We start from the raw sequence: 15,037 nt of genomic DNA, 5'->3' as shown, positions 1-15,037 counted from the left end.
GGACAAGGAACAAGCTAGTCAGAGAGAGATCCAACTTGGAATAAAGAAGAAACTTTCTGATAATGAGAACATTTAGTCAATGAAATAGCTTCCCTTCCAGAGTTGTGGATTCTCCATCGCTGATGGTTTTCAGGAAAAGATGGACAATCATTTGTCCAGCATGGCATAAGGATTCCTGCCTAGGGCAGGGGGTTGGACTAGAAGTCTTCCACGGTCCCTCCCAGTCCTATGATTTTACGATATATTTTGTTCTGGCTTATGCTTTTGAAAAGGCTGTCTTATCTGAAACAAGTTGATTAATAAAGTTTTTCGTTACTGTCCCTTTGGACTTTTTTTCAACTCCCCCCTTTTACCAATGTTTGGAAGGAATTGGGCATATCGGACACAACAAAAGAGGCTTTGTAGTAATGTTGGATGAGCTTTGCACAGTCTTTGTTTTCAGGCAACTCTCTAGAAAGGTTGTTTAATAAGAAGAGTTTTTCTACCCCACCCCATTTAACACTTTTTATATTTGCATGGGTAATAGTAAAGAGGCTATTCAGGTGATTTTAGAAAATAAATGCTGGCAATCAGCAAATACTATTCTGTGGGAACTGAATTAAAGCAGTGGACTGGATTCAATGCTGCAAGATGAAACAAAAGGGTACCTCATAATTTACCACCCTCCTGATTCCAACAAGAAATTATATAAAAATGTAGTAATTGTGTTTTGCATTGGCTTTACACACCTTCAGAATGATTGGAAATGCTGAACACAATTGACTATTATTGTCTCTATGCTATCATGTTACTATTAGGGCATTGTTTTTCAAACTTGGCCACTTTAACATGCGGAAACTTCAACTCCCAGAATTCCCCAACCAGCATACTGAAGTCCACACATTTTAAAGTAGCCAAGTATGAAAAGCACTGAACTAGAATACCCAAATAAATAAAACTATGTTTGTAGCAGAGTTTGGATGTCATATTTTGGTATGCCATCAATATATGGGAACTTTTTCTTTTTCTTCTTTTACTGAGTTTGTATCTTGCTACTAGTTTTCTTCGTTGTAACATGGGCAATACATGAAACTCTGCAAGTGGATAGAATAATGTAATAATTCCCTGAATGCTAATGGACACCTTTCTTTCTTTTCTTGTCTTGCTTACAGAAGGGAAGAGAATAACTTTGAGAGAGAGCCGATCCCTTCAGAGCCTCCTGCCAAAAGGGTTTGCACCATTAGCCCAGCACCTCGACACAGTCCATCCCTCATGTTGCCCATCATAAACGCAGCTGGGCAATTTCATCCTACACCTCCTCCACTCCAGCATTATACCCTAGAAGACATTGCAACATCCCATTTATATAGAGATGCAAGCAAGATGCTGGAACACAGGGATTTGCGAGAAAGACATAGTATAGGTAATGAAATCTGCCCTGTGAGACAGTTATGCCTATATTTTCCAATGTACTCTAATTCCAGTCCAAATGCTGATTGCCAGCATTTGTTTTCTAATTTTATAATGCCTTGGTAAGATCACACTCAAAATACTGCATCCAGTTTTGATTGCCACAATATAAAAACAATGTTGAAACTCTAGAAAGAGTACAGAGAAGAACAACAAGGATGATTAGGGGACTGGAGGCTAAAACATATAAAGAACGGTTGCTGGAATTGGGTATGTCTACTTTAATGAAAACAAGGAATGGGGTGACATGATAGCAGTGTTCCAATATCTCAGGGGTTACCACAAAGAAGAGGGAGTCAAACTATTCTCCAAAGCACCTGAAGACAGGACAAGAAGCAATGGGTGGAAACTATTCAAGGAGAGAAGCAACCTAGAATTAAGGTGAAATTTCCTGACAGAACAATTAATCAGTGGAACAACTTGCCTCCAGAAGTTGTGAATGCTGCAACACTGGAAGTTTTTAAGAAGAGATTGGACAACCATTTGACTTAAATGGTATATGGTTTCCTGCCAGAGAAGTTGTTGGACTAGAAGACCTCCAAGGTCCCTTCCAACTCTATTATTCTGTTGTTCCTATTCTAATATAAGATATAAATTTTGACAAATTTTAGCAGAGGTTAAGCATCTCAGGATGAAGAACTAAATATCATATAGTAGTTTCTGTTATTTCATAGCAAAATTTGATGTTCTTTACTGATCTCACAGATGGCCGAGGATTTGTAAATCCAATATGTATGTATGTATGTATGTATGTATGTATGTATGTATGTATGTATACATACATGTATTGTAAATATGTGTTGATAGAAATAATCTCTTTCACCCCCCTTCCTCTTTTTTTTGTATCGCACTGTCAGGATTCTAGACTATACAATTTTCAGATTGTAATTTTTTTTTTTTTAATTTGATTTATATGCCGCCCTTCTCCGGAGACTCAGGGCGGCTTACAAAGCGCTAAGCAATAGCCTTCATCCTTTTGTATATTTATACAAAGTCATCTTATTGCCCCCACAACTGGGTCCTCAATTTACCTACCTTAGAAAGGATGGAAGGCTGAGTCAACCTTGAGCCTGGCGAGATTCGAACCTGCAGTAATTGCAGGCAGCTGGTCTTAATAACAAGGTGCTTTAGACTACTGTACTACCAAGGCTCAATATTTCCTTGCATTTCCTAACAGGATTAAATGGAGGTTACCAGGATGAACTGGTGGATCATCGCCTAACAGAGAGGGAATGGGCTGATGAATGGAAGCATCTGGATCATGTAAGAGCCTGGGATGAAAAAAAGCAGTGTACAAATATGACTGTCCTACTGTTCTTCTAAGCATGAGCGTCATAACGTTCTATTAAAATTATATACACAGGGACCAATCTTCTAATAACTCAGGTTGTTCGTGTAACCTGATAAATTTCTGGCAGTGGCTCTTCAGCATCTTGGGCAGAAGTCCACCTTGTCACTTTCTACTTGACACTTTTATTTGGAATTAAATCTGGATTCTTGACATAAAAAGAATGTGTTGTATCTTTGAGTTGTGGCATTATGTGTATGCACACAGCCAACTACATGTCTGTATGATTAGGTGATTGTTTAGTCTAGGGAGGATTTAACTTACTGGTAGAGCATGGGTGAGGCATATACATGGTTCTAAGTTTGACTCCTGCATGCTGATTAACTGTGCGGGGCAGGGCGGGGCAGGGGGAGAAGGAGAGAAGCAACCTGGAATTAAGGAGAAACTTCCTAACAGTGAGAAGATTTAACCAGTGGAATAGCTTGCCTTCTGAAGTTGTGGCTGCTTAATCAGTGGAGGTTTTTAAGAAAGACTGGATAGCTACTTATCTCAAATTCTATAGGCCTCCTGCCTGAGCAGGACTTCCAGCTCTATTCTGATTGATTGATACCGTATTATCTTGCCTATATTTCAAATGCTCCTGTATAATATCTGTTTTATAGAGAAGAGCCTCATTTCTAGCACCATTTATTTTTATATAGACTAAATTAATTATTGGGAAGTAGCCCATCAGATACTCCAGAACCTGTTCCTGCAGGATAGCTCTGTTACAGAAAAGCATAAGAAAAACTCTTATATAGGCAACTGTGCAGGAAAACTCTGCTTACCTGCACAGTTCACATGTTATGAAGCCGACATGTTTCAAAATGTGCTCTTCTTTTCCCTATTGAAGGCATTGAATTGTATTATGGAAATGGTAGAAAAGACCAGGCGTTCCATGGCAGTCCTCCGCCGTTGTCAAGAAGCTGACAGGGAAGAGCTCAATTACTGGAAAAGACGATGCAGTGAGCCCACCGAGCCACGGAAAGGAGGGAACGATTCAGCCATGCGTCAGCATAGTCCTGCGAGCTCAGACACAATCAACAGTGGTATGCATGGGCGCCCTGAATTTAAGACAGTGGCTTTGTATTAGTATACTCCAGATCAGTATTTCTCCACTTTAAACTGGTTGATGTCCATGGGTCTTACTGTTGCCAAGGTTGAGAAACACCGACCTATTATATATTTTTTATTCCTTTACAGCGCACCATCTGTAAGCTTCAGCACATTTAAAGGAGTTAAAGAGTGCACTGTTACCAATAAATATATAACAACATAAAGTATCTTTGGCCTCCCTTTTTGGACTCTATTTCTTAAGATTAAAGAGCAGATCTCAAGCTAATATTGACAAAACGTAATGCAAAAACAATGAATCAGTTATGATTCTAAACTTCTTCAACATTCTGAAGTAGAATGAAATGCTCTGCACTCTCTACTGCTATTTCAGCAGCATTTTAAGCATAACAGTGCTTTTTAATCTTCCCCATTGATTTGCACCACCTTACTATGAATTCAATCATGGATGTTCTGCAGTTTGATGCAGAACATCAAACTGCATATTGATGCAGTTTGGCTTCAGTTTCACTTTCCCAAATGCAAGTACAAATTAGCCCTGGGAACTGAATCCAGAACTGACATGTATTTTTTTTTTTTAAATCTTACTCTCCCTTCAAAACCATAAACATAATGAAGTTGGAAAGGATATTACTTGATATTTTGTGAAGGACATAATACCTAATTTATTTGCAACATTTGCATCGTTGCAGAGGTTTGGATGTAACTTTCATCCAAAAAGGTTTTCAAAGTGACTTGCATATAGTCGGTGCCAGAGGTTAATAATCTAAAAGATAAGATACAGCAGGGGTGGGAACCAGGTAGCCTCTGAGGAAGTGGTGATGGAAAGCAGCTGTCATTCATCAACCTTGTAGGGAGACCTGCTTCATTAAATTCCTTTTCCCTCTGAATTGTTTCCAGCTGGCCATTTCTTTGGAATGAATACTTAGTTTAAGTATTGGTGCCTGAATTAGCACATTGCATCCAGATTGAAAAAAAAAGAAAGTAACGTGTATTTCATATTCCAAGCTACTTCTTGGCTTTAGATTCAGAGTAAATTTTCCAATGATAAAAATGAATATTCTATTTTTTTCCCTCACTGTTTAAAATGTCAGTTAATTCTGTTGGCTGCCTTGAATACAGAAAGGTAGGCTATACATTGAATAAATAAATAATCAACCAAGTTGGGTTTGCAATACAATGTTCTGCATTGGGCTTTTGTTTAGGTTTCCAACCCATTAGCTATAACAGTTTTCAAGATTCTCCATTTCCATTTCCGCTGTGCTTCCTTTTTCAGTTTGCCAGTACTTTGTCATAATTTTGCTAGCATTGAGTTGGGTCAGTTCAAGCTTGGGGGTTTCTCTGAGCATTTAAGCATTTTGGCTGTGTAAAAATCCACACTTAGGAAATGAGTTTGCTATTAGTATACATATTGAATGCATTCTATATTTGATGAATGGTAATCTGGAGGCCAGATTTTCTATCAACGGCATCTGTGCAGTTCTTGAGCATAATGTGTAGGTTTAATTGAACTTTTAAATTGCTTTGCTAAACTAAAAATCCATTCCATTCTTTCTACAACACTGAGCCAAATACGCCTTTTGATTGTCCTCATAGCATTTGGTAATGTATGTTGTTTCTGAATAAATGCGATTTCTCCTACTTTGGCTAATAAGGATTGATATGAGTTGAATTCTAATATTTTGAGCTACAGACAAACAAAAAAAAACCCTTCCACAATGCTGCCTTTACTTTATACTATTTTTGAAGCTGGAACTTTTAAGTTTGTATTCTACCTTGTAGTATACAGACTCTCAGGGAAAAGAAACATGAGAGATAAATTAGAGGTGAAGTATGGGTAAAACAAAAGCATTATTTTCAATTTAAAATATGCAATTTTTACATCTAATTACCATATTATTGGGGATTGGGAATATACAGTAATCTGTATGAAACTTTGTGAATATTTCATTTTTCAACTGACTCTTTAAAATACAAGGCACTATTAGCAATGATTATGTTGTGGGATTTAAAGATGGAAATTATGCTATGCAAAAAATTATGCAGTAATCTAAATTAAATTAAATTTAGAATTAAAAGTGATCATCTATCGTTTTTGACATTGTTGAACACTGTTTTAACTGCAGATATCTCTTGGTTTGGTTTTAGCGATTAACCCTCCTGCTCTCTTTGCTACACAGATGCTGAATATAAATTTTTTAGCTTGGCAGGGCTAGATTTTAATACTTAATATTATTGCCATCCTTCTTCCTTCTTCAGAATCTCAGCGGGAGAGCAGTAGCAGGCCAGGAACAGCAGGTTATGTCACAGAAGAGATATGGAAAAAGGCTGGTAAGTAAGGAAGCCTGTTTCAATACATTGCTATGAGACATTATTTTGCTTAGAACAGGGGTCTCCAACCTTGGCAACTTTAAGATTTGTGGGCTTCAACTCCCAGAATTCCTCAGATAACAATGCAAAGAATTCTGGGAGTTGAAGTCCACAAGTCTTAAAGTTGCCAAGGTTGGAGAGCCCTGGTTTAGAAGTTTCTAGAAAGCACAAATTCCTATCACTGACCTAAAGAGTGAATATCTGGAGAGCCAATCAAAAATTCCAGATAAATAGCAGAGGTGGATCTGAATTAAAACTAAACAGGCAAGCAGCTGCTCTGAGAAGCTAGCATGAGGTCTTAAGATTCATGCTAGCATATTCAGACTGGAGATTTTCTGGGCAACTGGTGGCAGTGGCAACATCCACTCTGTTTCAGAAAAGACATAGCAGAATTGTGAGGAAACAAAAAAGGAAGTGGTCCTATCCTGAAGGGGCAAAGGAGAGAGGACAAATGGAAAACAACAATCAATACGTCTTGGTTTACGTTAAAGGTATAATTTTTCTAAACGCTTTTTGCAAATGTCTTCGCAGCATTCTGTCAGGCAGTAAGGTTTATCTAGCTAAATATATCAAGTAGTTTAGGAAAACTTTGCTTTAAATTATATAAATAGTTTCACAACTAATTCAGGTGTTGACTGAAAAGGTATGTGTAGGTACGATTGGTTTGCCTTTATCTTTTGGGAGAGACATGAATTATATATAATTAATAACTAATTTATCTTTAAATAAAAGAAAGCTCAGTCAAAATGAAGATACATAGGCCACAAGTACAATATTTCTCCTGGACAGTGACATTAACATGAAAACTGTAACATGGATAATGTAGTTATGAATCCTGTAAGTGAAAGAGAAGTAGAATATTGATACCAAGAAAAAGTAGAAGCCTTGAAAAGGCTTGAGTTTCAATTTCTACAAAGATATTTGTATAACTTTGGACAATTTGGCATTTTTCAGACATGATTACTTTCCAAGAGTTGTGGTGGCACAGTGGTTAGGATGCAGTATTGCAGGCTAATTGCCTAAAGTCAGGAGTTGGCTGAAGGTTGACTCAGCCTTCCATCCTTCTGTGGTTGGTAAAACGAGGACCCAGATTGTTTGGGGCAATATGCTGACATTGTAAACCACTTAGAGACTATGGAGTGGCATAGAAGTCTAAGTGCTATTACTATTGCTCTTCCAAGCTTTTTATAAGGAGGGAATGAAGTTTTATAAATTAATTCATTTATTGTAAGAACCTTTCCATACCTTCCCTCTCTGATAAGTGAACAGACTCCTCTCCTTTCATATATCAAGCCTGAGTCATTTGCTCTAATTAGTTTGAAGTTAAGCATAAAAATTTTGCAGCTCTGGAAAGATCTTGTCTATATATTGCCTACTTGTCTTGTCTTCAAAACAGGCAGGCAAATGTCATGTGCTGGATGTCCCAGAGGCGCTTTTTCAGGAGGCAACTGGACTTTCTTGTTTTTTCTTTGATGACATTTTGCTTCTTATCCAAGAAGCTTCTTCAGCTCTGACTGGATGGTGGGGAATGGAAGGATTTATACTCCTTGCATTCAAATCCTTCCGTTCCCCACTATCCTGTCAGAGCTGAAGAAACTTCTTGGATGAGAAGCGAAATGTCTTCAAAGAAAAAACAAGAAAGTCCAGTTGCCTCCTGAAAAAGCACCTTTGGGACAACCATGACCTGGATGGCTGAGAATCTCTACAGAGTCTTTGTTGGATGATTTTGCCCTTTGTTCACTCCCTACCACCGCCCCGCCCCCCCCCCCCTCTTGATCAAAATGGTTTCAGGGTGTCTTTTTCTGCTCCACTCTGCAAGTACATTGTCTTGTCAACTTGAGCGCTCTGTTCATTTGGGAAAGCGTGCTTCCATTGATTGCAGGTCAATCCAGCAGTTGATCAGCTACTTTACAAAAGAAAGAATCAATGCCTGTTCAATTGGGTCAGAACTTCTCATTTTTAAAGCTGCCCATTTACCATGAATAACTATAAAACCACAATAATTCTATGAGTATTTGCCTTGCAAATAGGAGGTTGCTGGTTCTATCCTTAGCAGAACGTTTTTAAATTACAGTGGTACCTTGGTACCTCAACTGCTTTGAAACTCATCCAATATTGTATTTAACTCATTTTGACATGAAAATTTTGTCCTGGTAGTTACTCATTGTTTTTTTTTTAATTTATTTAAAAAGTTTTACAAATACATTTTCTCCCCAGTTCCACCCCCCCAAGCCCTCCCTAACCCTCCCCTCCCCCCAAGACTTCCTCAATATGAAATCCAAATCAAAATCACATTTTATAAAACTTAAACCCCTCCACCCCCTGTGTACTGTTTATATCTTCATAAAATTCAGTTAATCTATCCCTGCATAATACATTCAGCTAAAAGCTATCTGATATTTCTTAGTTTGATATTTATTCTGCACATAATCTATCCACTTCTTCCACTCCCAAACAAATCTCTTGAGTCCAATCTTTTAGATACGCTGAGATCTTCGCCATCTCTGCAAAACTGGTCATCTTCAAAGTCCATTCTTCAATAGTAGGCATAACTTCGTTTTTCCAATATTGACCTATCAATAATCTCGCTGCTGTCACCATATACAATATCAGCTTTGTTTCACCCAATGTAAAACCTTTAACTATACCCAATAAAAACAATTGTGGAGAAAACTGAAGTTTTTTCTTCAAAACATTTTGCATAACCCACAGTTACTCATTGTTTTGTTTGATACTCAACACAAGCTAGAACTTGTCGGTCAACTGGCCTGTGACTCACTACATTATTCCTTATGGAACAAATTGTTTTATCCTCATCATTTTTTGTACTCATCGTGCCTCCTGGAACCAATTAATGATGAGTATTGAGGTACTGTTGTGTTATTTTTCTTTCCCTGAGCTTGACTTCCCTGCCCTGTTTTACTTGTTTTCCAGCAACCTGTGTAAAACATTTTCACCTCAGTTTCCAAATAGCTCAAAATATTCTAAATAGTAAAATGAAAATCATCCTTAAGTTCAGGAGTGCTTCAGGGGAAACTAAATTTATGTGTGACTTTGGCCTTTGGAGTTGATTGGAAGTGTCTTCTTCAAAGATTCTATTTTACTTTCTATCATGAAGCTGTTTGATGTACAACCTTTGTTTTCTTTCAGAAGAAGCTGTGAATGAAGTCAAACGCCAGGCTATGTCTGAAGTCCAAAAAGCAGTAGCAGAGGCTGAGCAGAAAGCATTTGAAATGATTGCATCAGAAAGGGCTAGAATGGAGCAGACCATTGCTGATGCCAAACGCCAGGCTACTGAAGATGCTTTCCTAGTGATTAATGAGCAAGAAGAGTCTACAGAGGTGAGGACTAAGCAGAAATATCTGGTGTTTTGGGAGGGCCTAGGGAAACTCTTGGACATCACCTTAAAGATGAAGTAACTTTGTGTTGGTTTGGGGGGGGGGAAGTTGCCTGGGATTTTTTAGAATTTCATCATTCCTTTTTATGTTATAAATTAATCTAATTTATCTATGGAGATTCTCAATCATCCGGGTTATGATTATCCCAAAGGTGCTTTTTTTGAAAAGGCAACTGGACTTTCTTTGTTTTTCCTTGAAGACATTTCACTTCTTATCCAAGAAGCTTCTTCAGTTCTGACCAAATGGTGGAGAATAGAAAGAATTACCATGTTTTCCCGAAAATAAGACTGGTCTTATTTTCTTTTCGCTCCCAAAATAAGCACCAGGTCTTATTTTGGGGGGATGTCTTACCCGCTTACCTTAGGACCACCACAGCCATGCCTACCATGCCCTGACACCTGTTATGTTGCTGCCCAACTTCTACTGCAGCCTTCTCAGCGAGGCTTGTCATGCTGGTGCTGCAGGGGTGGGTTCTACCTACCTTTACTACCGGTTCGCAATGGGGGTATGCGTGCTCTTCTGCGAATGTACAGAAGCGTTCTGATGACGTTGGGGTCGGTGGGCAGAGCCTCTCACCAGTTTTACTACCGGTTCTATAGAATCAGTTCGAACCGGGGGCAACCCACCACTGTGGTGCTGCCTCTCACAGCAGGAGGTTGCGTGGCACATTGTGCCATTGCGTGAGCGGCGACACAGGTGCAACAAGCCTTGCAGGGTTCCACCTTGAGCGGCGGCACCAGCACAATGCAGCTACAGAAGAAGTCGGGCACCGGCGCAACAGGTGTCAGGACGTGGGAGACCTGGCTGCAGTGGTCCTAAGGTAAATGATTTGGGTGTGGGGTGCGTGGGGCAACTCCACCCCCCTAGCTTGATTTCAATGCCTGCGCCTTGCCCCACCTCTACAACCAGATGTTGGGCAGGGTTTAACTAGGGCTTATTTTGGGGGTAGGGCTTATATTAGGCACAGGCGTGAAAATCGGGCTAGGGCTTGTTTTCAGGGTAGGTTGTATTTTTGGGGAAACGCGGTATATTCCTTCCAGCTATCCGGAAAATGGAAGGAATATACTGTAAATCCTTGTTGGGAAGATTGCAGTCTCAAAGCCAGTGTAAGTAAATACTATTCCAGCAGCTTTTTTTTTTCCATCTTGAATAATTACATTCATTTATCATTGTTAAAATCCACCTGGTAAAGGAAAACGTGCTCTTCAGAAACATGCTATTTGAGCCTGTTACATGGCTCACTGACGGTTGCTAATTAAGTTATTCCTCTTATATTTGTGCCAAGGAAAAACCTTGTTGGGATTGCTAGGAACACCTTCATAGAAATGTAAATTCACAAATTATGAACATATCATATGACAGTTACAGCTGATGTAATTATAGCTAGGTTGTCATTTGATAGAGTTTGGCAAACTGTTCTATGTTATTCTGGACAACATTTGAATTTGATTATACAAGGAATTTTCTTCCTAGCGGTATTGAAGCACTATCTTAATAGCACCTCCCTCCCTCCCTCAAGGCCTTTTGCTTCCTTGAAATAATAAACCATCTTCAAACTGTTTATTTGGCAGTATACTTAAAGGAGAAGTTTGTTCTTTGGTTTTTCAGAGCTGCTGGAATTGTGGCCGCAAAGCCAGTGAGACATGCAGTGGATGTAACATTGCTCGTTATTGTGGCTCCTTCTGCCAGCACAAAGATTGGGAGAGACATCATCGAATCTGTGGGCAAGGCCTGCATAGCCAAGTCAAGCCGGTGTCCTTATCAGCCAGTCGGTCTTCAGCTGCCACCCTCAATGCAGTTGATGGAATAGCAAGTCCGGCTCTGGAAAAAACATCCACGGCTACTTCTCGATCCTCCACTCCAGCCTCTGTAACAGCAGTAGATACAAATGCACTCTAAAAGGGAACTCTGCATTCAATACATTTTTTGTTATATTGTACTTTGGAAAACAGAAACCTCAATACATTATTCAAAATTTATATTCCCGCACTTTGGAATTCAGTTTTGGCTATTTGTTGGGCAGGGTGGCTTTTCCACACTATTACAGTGACATTTTTAGAAACCTATGTTAGCCCTTCCAATTTGGGATCTCAGAATGATCTCAATGTTTCCTGGAATATGGAGAACTTTGTTTTAATGGAACTTTCTCAAAAGATACTCTATATTGATATAATTTTAAGCTTCTAACTAGCAGATTGTTCTTTCTTTTTATCATGAAGCAAAGCTGCTTGGAAAGCCTTTTCTCTCCATTTAATGTTCCCATTCTTCCTCTGTATAATCTGAACAATTGGGTTTTCACTACCACTGACCATTATTATTTGAGTACCTCTAGGCTTTTTACATATTGTGACAGAATAAGTGGACCATTTCATTATCAGGCAGAACTATGTAAATAAAATATAATATAAGCAACCTGACTGTTCTTTTTACCCTTCGTACTTTAGCACTGAACATTTTTTTGTGTTTTCATTTTCATTTTTTTCCATCATTTCTGAAATGGACAAATGACTGAAACATGTTGCTCTTGGGCTGTAAAAGGAAGATCCCAAATTTGTTCATATAATGACTCATTGGCTTTTTCACTTACCAATTTTGGTAATTTATGGATACAGAGCAGAATGTTTACGAATTGGTTGGAGGGCCTAAAGAGATTAAAATGTTCTGTCCAAAGATTTTTTTCAAAACATCTTATTGGATCTTTTAATAAATCAGATTGTTTAATTTTGTTATCCCAACTCTGACACTCTCTTCTCTGCATAAATGTTGTTGGCTTTATATATTTTGTTTTGAAGGTGCATTAGTGAATAAATGAACTGGCACATACCACTCATGACTCAAACAGTTATATCCTAGTCCATACTTTCATGTTCAGGTGCCCTCAAGGTACATTGGTTTTCAGTTTTCATATTTCCCCAGATTAGATAACCAGTGACATAATTGTCTATGGGACAATTGAAGTCCAATACCTGTGGAAAGTATTGTGTTGGAGAAGATAAAGCTATTATCTCAGAACATGTTGGTTAAATTATAGAAGATTCATGTCATTTAATAACATTCATGAGCAGGCAAGGCTAATGTATTTAATTCTCTTTTTCTGTAAGCAAACTAAAATTGTTGACTCTATTGAAGAATTTCATGTATTAAAATATCATGTCATCTTTCCAATGTAAGTCATGAAATTTGTAGGTTCCAAGATTTCAAGATCTATCCACTGTGTTTTTATAATGTATCTAGTTCTTTTGCTGCATTTAAGAAGGACTTTTTGTGATTTTTTTCCATCTTCCACATGCCAGATTGATAGAAATCAAGATCAGCAGACAGTAGGCAAACCACAACCACAGAGAGAAAGCAGGTTTTGTTAGCTTTAAGATGCAAATTCCTAGAAAACTAGAGTTAATGTGAGGATGGTTGAAAAGGGTTACACTCTTACAATTAACCCTAGTAACACAGCTGCTTTTTGCCAACACTAACATCAGAAATTATTGGGAGATATATTTATGCATCTAGTATGAATCTCAGAGGAGTGGCTTCATATAAAAGCTTTCATTTTTGAAGGGTTATCAGAATTTATTCAGATTCATGTTTATGAAAATCCAGTACGCGAACTTCTAATCCCCTACATGTGGTTTACCACAAACATCTGTTTTGCCGTACTCAGATATAGTAGTAGTGTCTTACTATTAAATTGAGATAATCAATATACAGTACCGTACAGTACAGAAGGCATTTATATGTAAGGAAAGACTTTATTCATATGTTGCCAAAATCTCATGGTTTGATGTCATGTCTGAACAAAGTCATTGTAGCAAAATAGTTTTTGGGATGTATGAGATACTCTAAAGCACAGATGTCAAACTTGTGGCATCACGTTGCCATCACATGATGTATTGCGATGTTTTTCCCCTTTGCAGAGCTGGGATGGGCGTGGCCTGTGCGTGATGCATCCAGCCCACGGGCGGCCAGTTTGACACCCCTGCTCTAAAGTATTATTTGGTGCTTCTTTGGGTTTTTTTTTTTTTTTCAGATTCTTGGGTTGCATATTTCCATTAATTCTATGCATATGCATTGCTTGGAAAAAAATATTTGATTTACACCTGGAACTCATCCTTAAGTGATGATTTACCAAAGAGGGACTTTTTTTTAAATTCATGCTGTTTAATAAGAATGAAAATCCAAAGTCATGAGTTCACACATGTTTATAGATACATTTGCAGTGTTCATTTTAAGTAAAGGTTTGTAGTACTCCGAGGAACTACCAAGTTCAAACTGTTTCCAAGATTTTTCAGCGAATGTGAAAATACGAATTAAAGCTGTGGTGCTAACATTACTTATTTGTTCCAAAACTGATTGCCACCTGATTCTTTCCATAGAACAGAATGATACAAGATCAGCTCCAAAGAAAAGTATGAATGTATGTTTGTCTGAGAGAGAGAAAAACTATATGTGTGTGTGAGGTAAAACATTCATTGGCATTCTAAGAGTATATGTAAATAGACAGTCTTCCATAATTTAACATGCAACTACAATAGTTTGCTGTGTATTAAGTGAAAAATACATCAATGTACATAGGTTACAATATTACCGGTCATAATTTTAAAATGATTTTTTGAAAATGGAAATGAAAAATATGAAATGCTACTATGGGAATACTTTGTGGATTCTGTTTTCTATATATTTTTGTCATTTGATTCTATATTAGGAATTTTTGTTACCAATTTCATGTGCATAACTTATTTAATATACTGTATAAAAGAACCCAAACCGTTACAGATGTATTTAGTTTGTTCTACTCATAGCAGTCAATAAAGACTATGTTCACCTTATAACATGTTGATTTACCTTGTTTTATAGAATATAATTTCAGCTAAAGGCTGGATTGACACATCATTAATATTATTTAAATCCTATCCCACTTTTTCTCTAGGAAATCAAGATATGAGGATCTTCTTTTGTTTCATCCTCATAAGCATCCTGTTAGGTAGTTTGAGCAGAGAATGGTCTAAATATCTCAGTCAACTTCCATTGTTGAAGCTAGATTTGAACCTGAATCCCTCTGATATTATTCCAACACCTTAACTATTAAACCACTACTAGATCATAAGCAGTAGCTATGCCTTGGTTTTGGATCAGCTTGTTGTGTGAATCCAGTCACTGGCTTGTAAACCATGCTTGGAGCTTTGCGAATCATGTAAACTAAGTTACAATAGATTCCACAAATCAGGATTTTAAAAAACCAGTATAATTTAAACCTAACCAATGACAACTGTTAACGATTTTGCATGCATAAAATGCAGAGATTACTGCAGTCAAAAGTCTGAAAGCATGTTTAATTGCTGTTATGTTTTCGAAACCAAATTTGGAAGGATAGATTATGAGGTTTTATAAATCAGGAAGAAAAACGGAATATATACTGAGAACA

At 37.8% G+C, this 15,037-nt stretch overlaps 1 protein-coding gene across 4 annotated transcripts in view; it reads left to right on the top strand.

Moving 5' to 3' along the window:
- CBFA2T2 (CBFA2/RUNX1 partner transcriptional co-repressor 2) overlaps positions 1-14,441 on the top strand; it is an 81,971-nt gene extending 67,530 nt beyond the window's left edge. For 2 of the 4 annotated variants that reach the window (XM_034414050.3, XM_087889232.1), the window contains exons 6-11: positions 1,152-1,402; positions 2,627-2,712; positions 3,630-3,825; positions 6,110-6,181; positions 9,374-9,561; positions 11,227-14,441. In XM_034414050.3, coding sequence (XP_034269941.1) covers positions 1,152-1,402; positions 2,627-2,712; positions 3,630-3,825; positions 6,110-6,181; positions 9,374-9,561; positions 11,227-11,517 — 1,084 coding nt within the window. In that variant the 3' untranslated portion in view covers positions 11,518-14,441. Of the gene's footprint in view, positions 1-1,151; positions 1,403-2,626; positions 2,713-3,629; positions 3,826-6,109; positions 6,182-9,370; positions 9,562-11,226 lie in introns of all 4 variants that reach the window. The other 2 variants (XM_034414049.3, XM_087889231.1) reach the window with 1 other exon arrangement.
- The last annotated feature ends 596 nt before the right edge of the window (positions 14,442-15,037 follow it).

The sequence above is a fragment of the Pantherophis guttatus genome, chromosome 3, assembly GCF_059756535.1.
Source record: "Pantherophis guttatus breed Tessera chromosome 3, ASM5975653v1, whole genome shotgun sequence".
In the NCBI taxonomy this organism is placed as follows: domain Eukaryota; kingdom Metazoa; phylum Chordata; class Lepidosauria; order Squamata; family Colubridae; genus Pantherophis; species Pantherophis guttatus.
The sequence above is the reverse complement of the archived record's forward strand: the minus strand, read 5'-3'. Positions and strand labels throughout refer to the sequence as shown.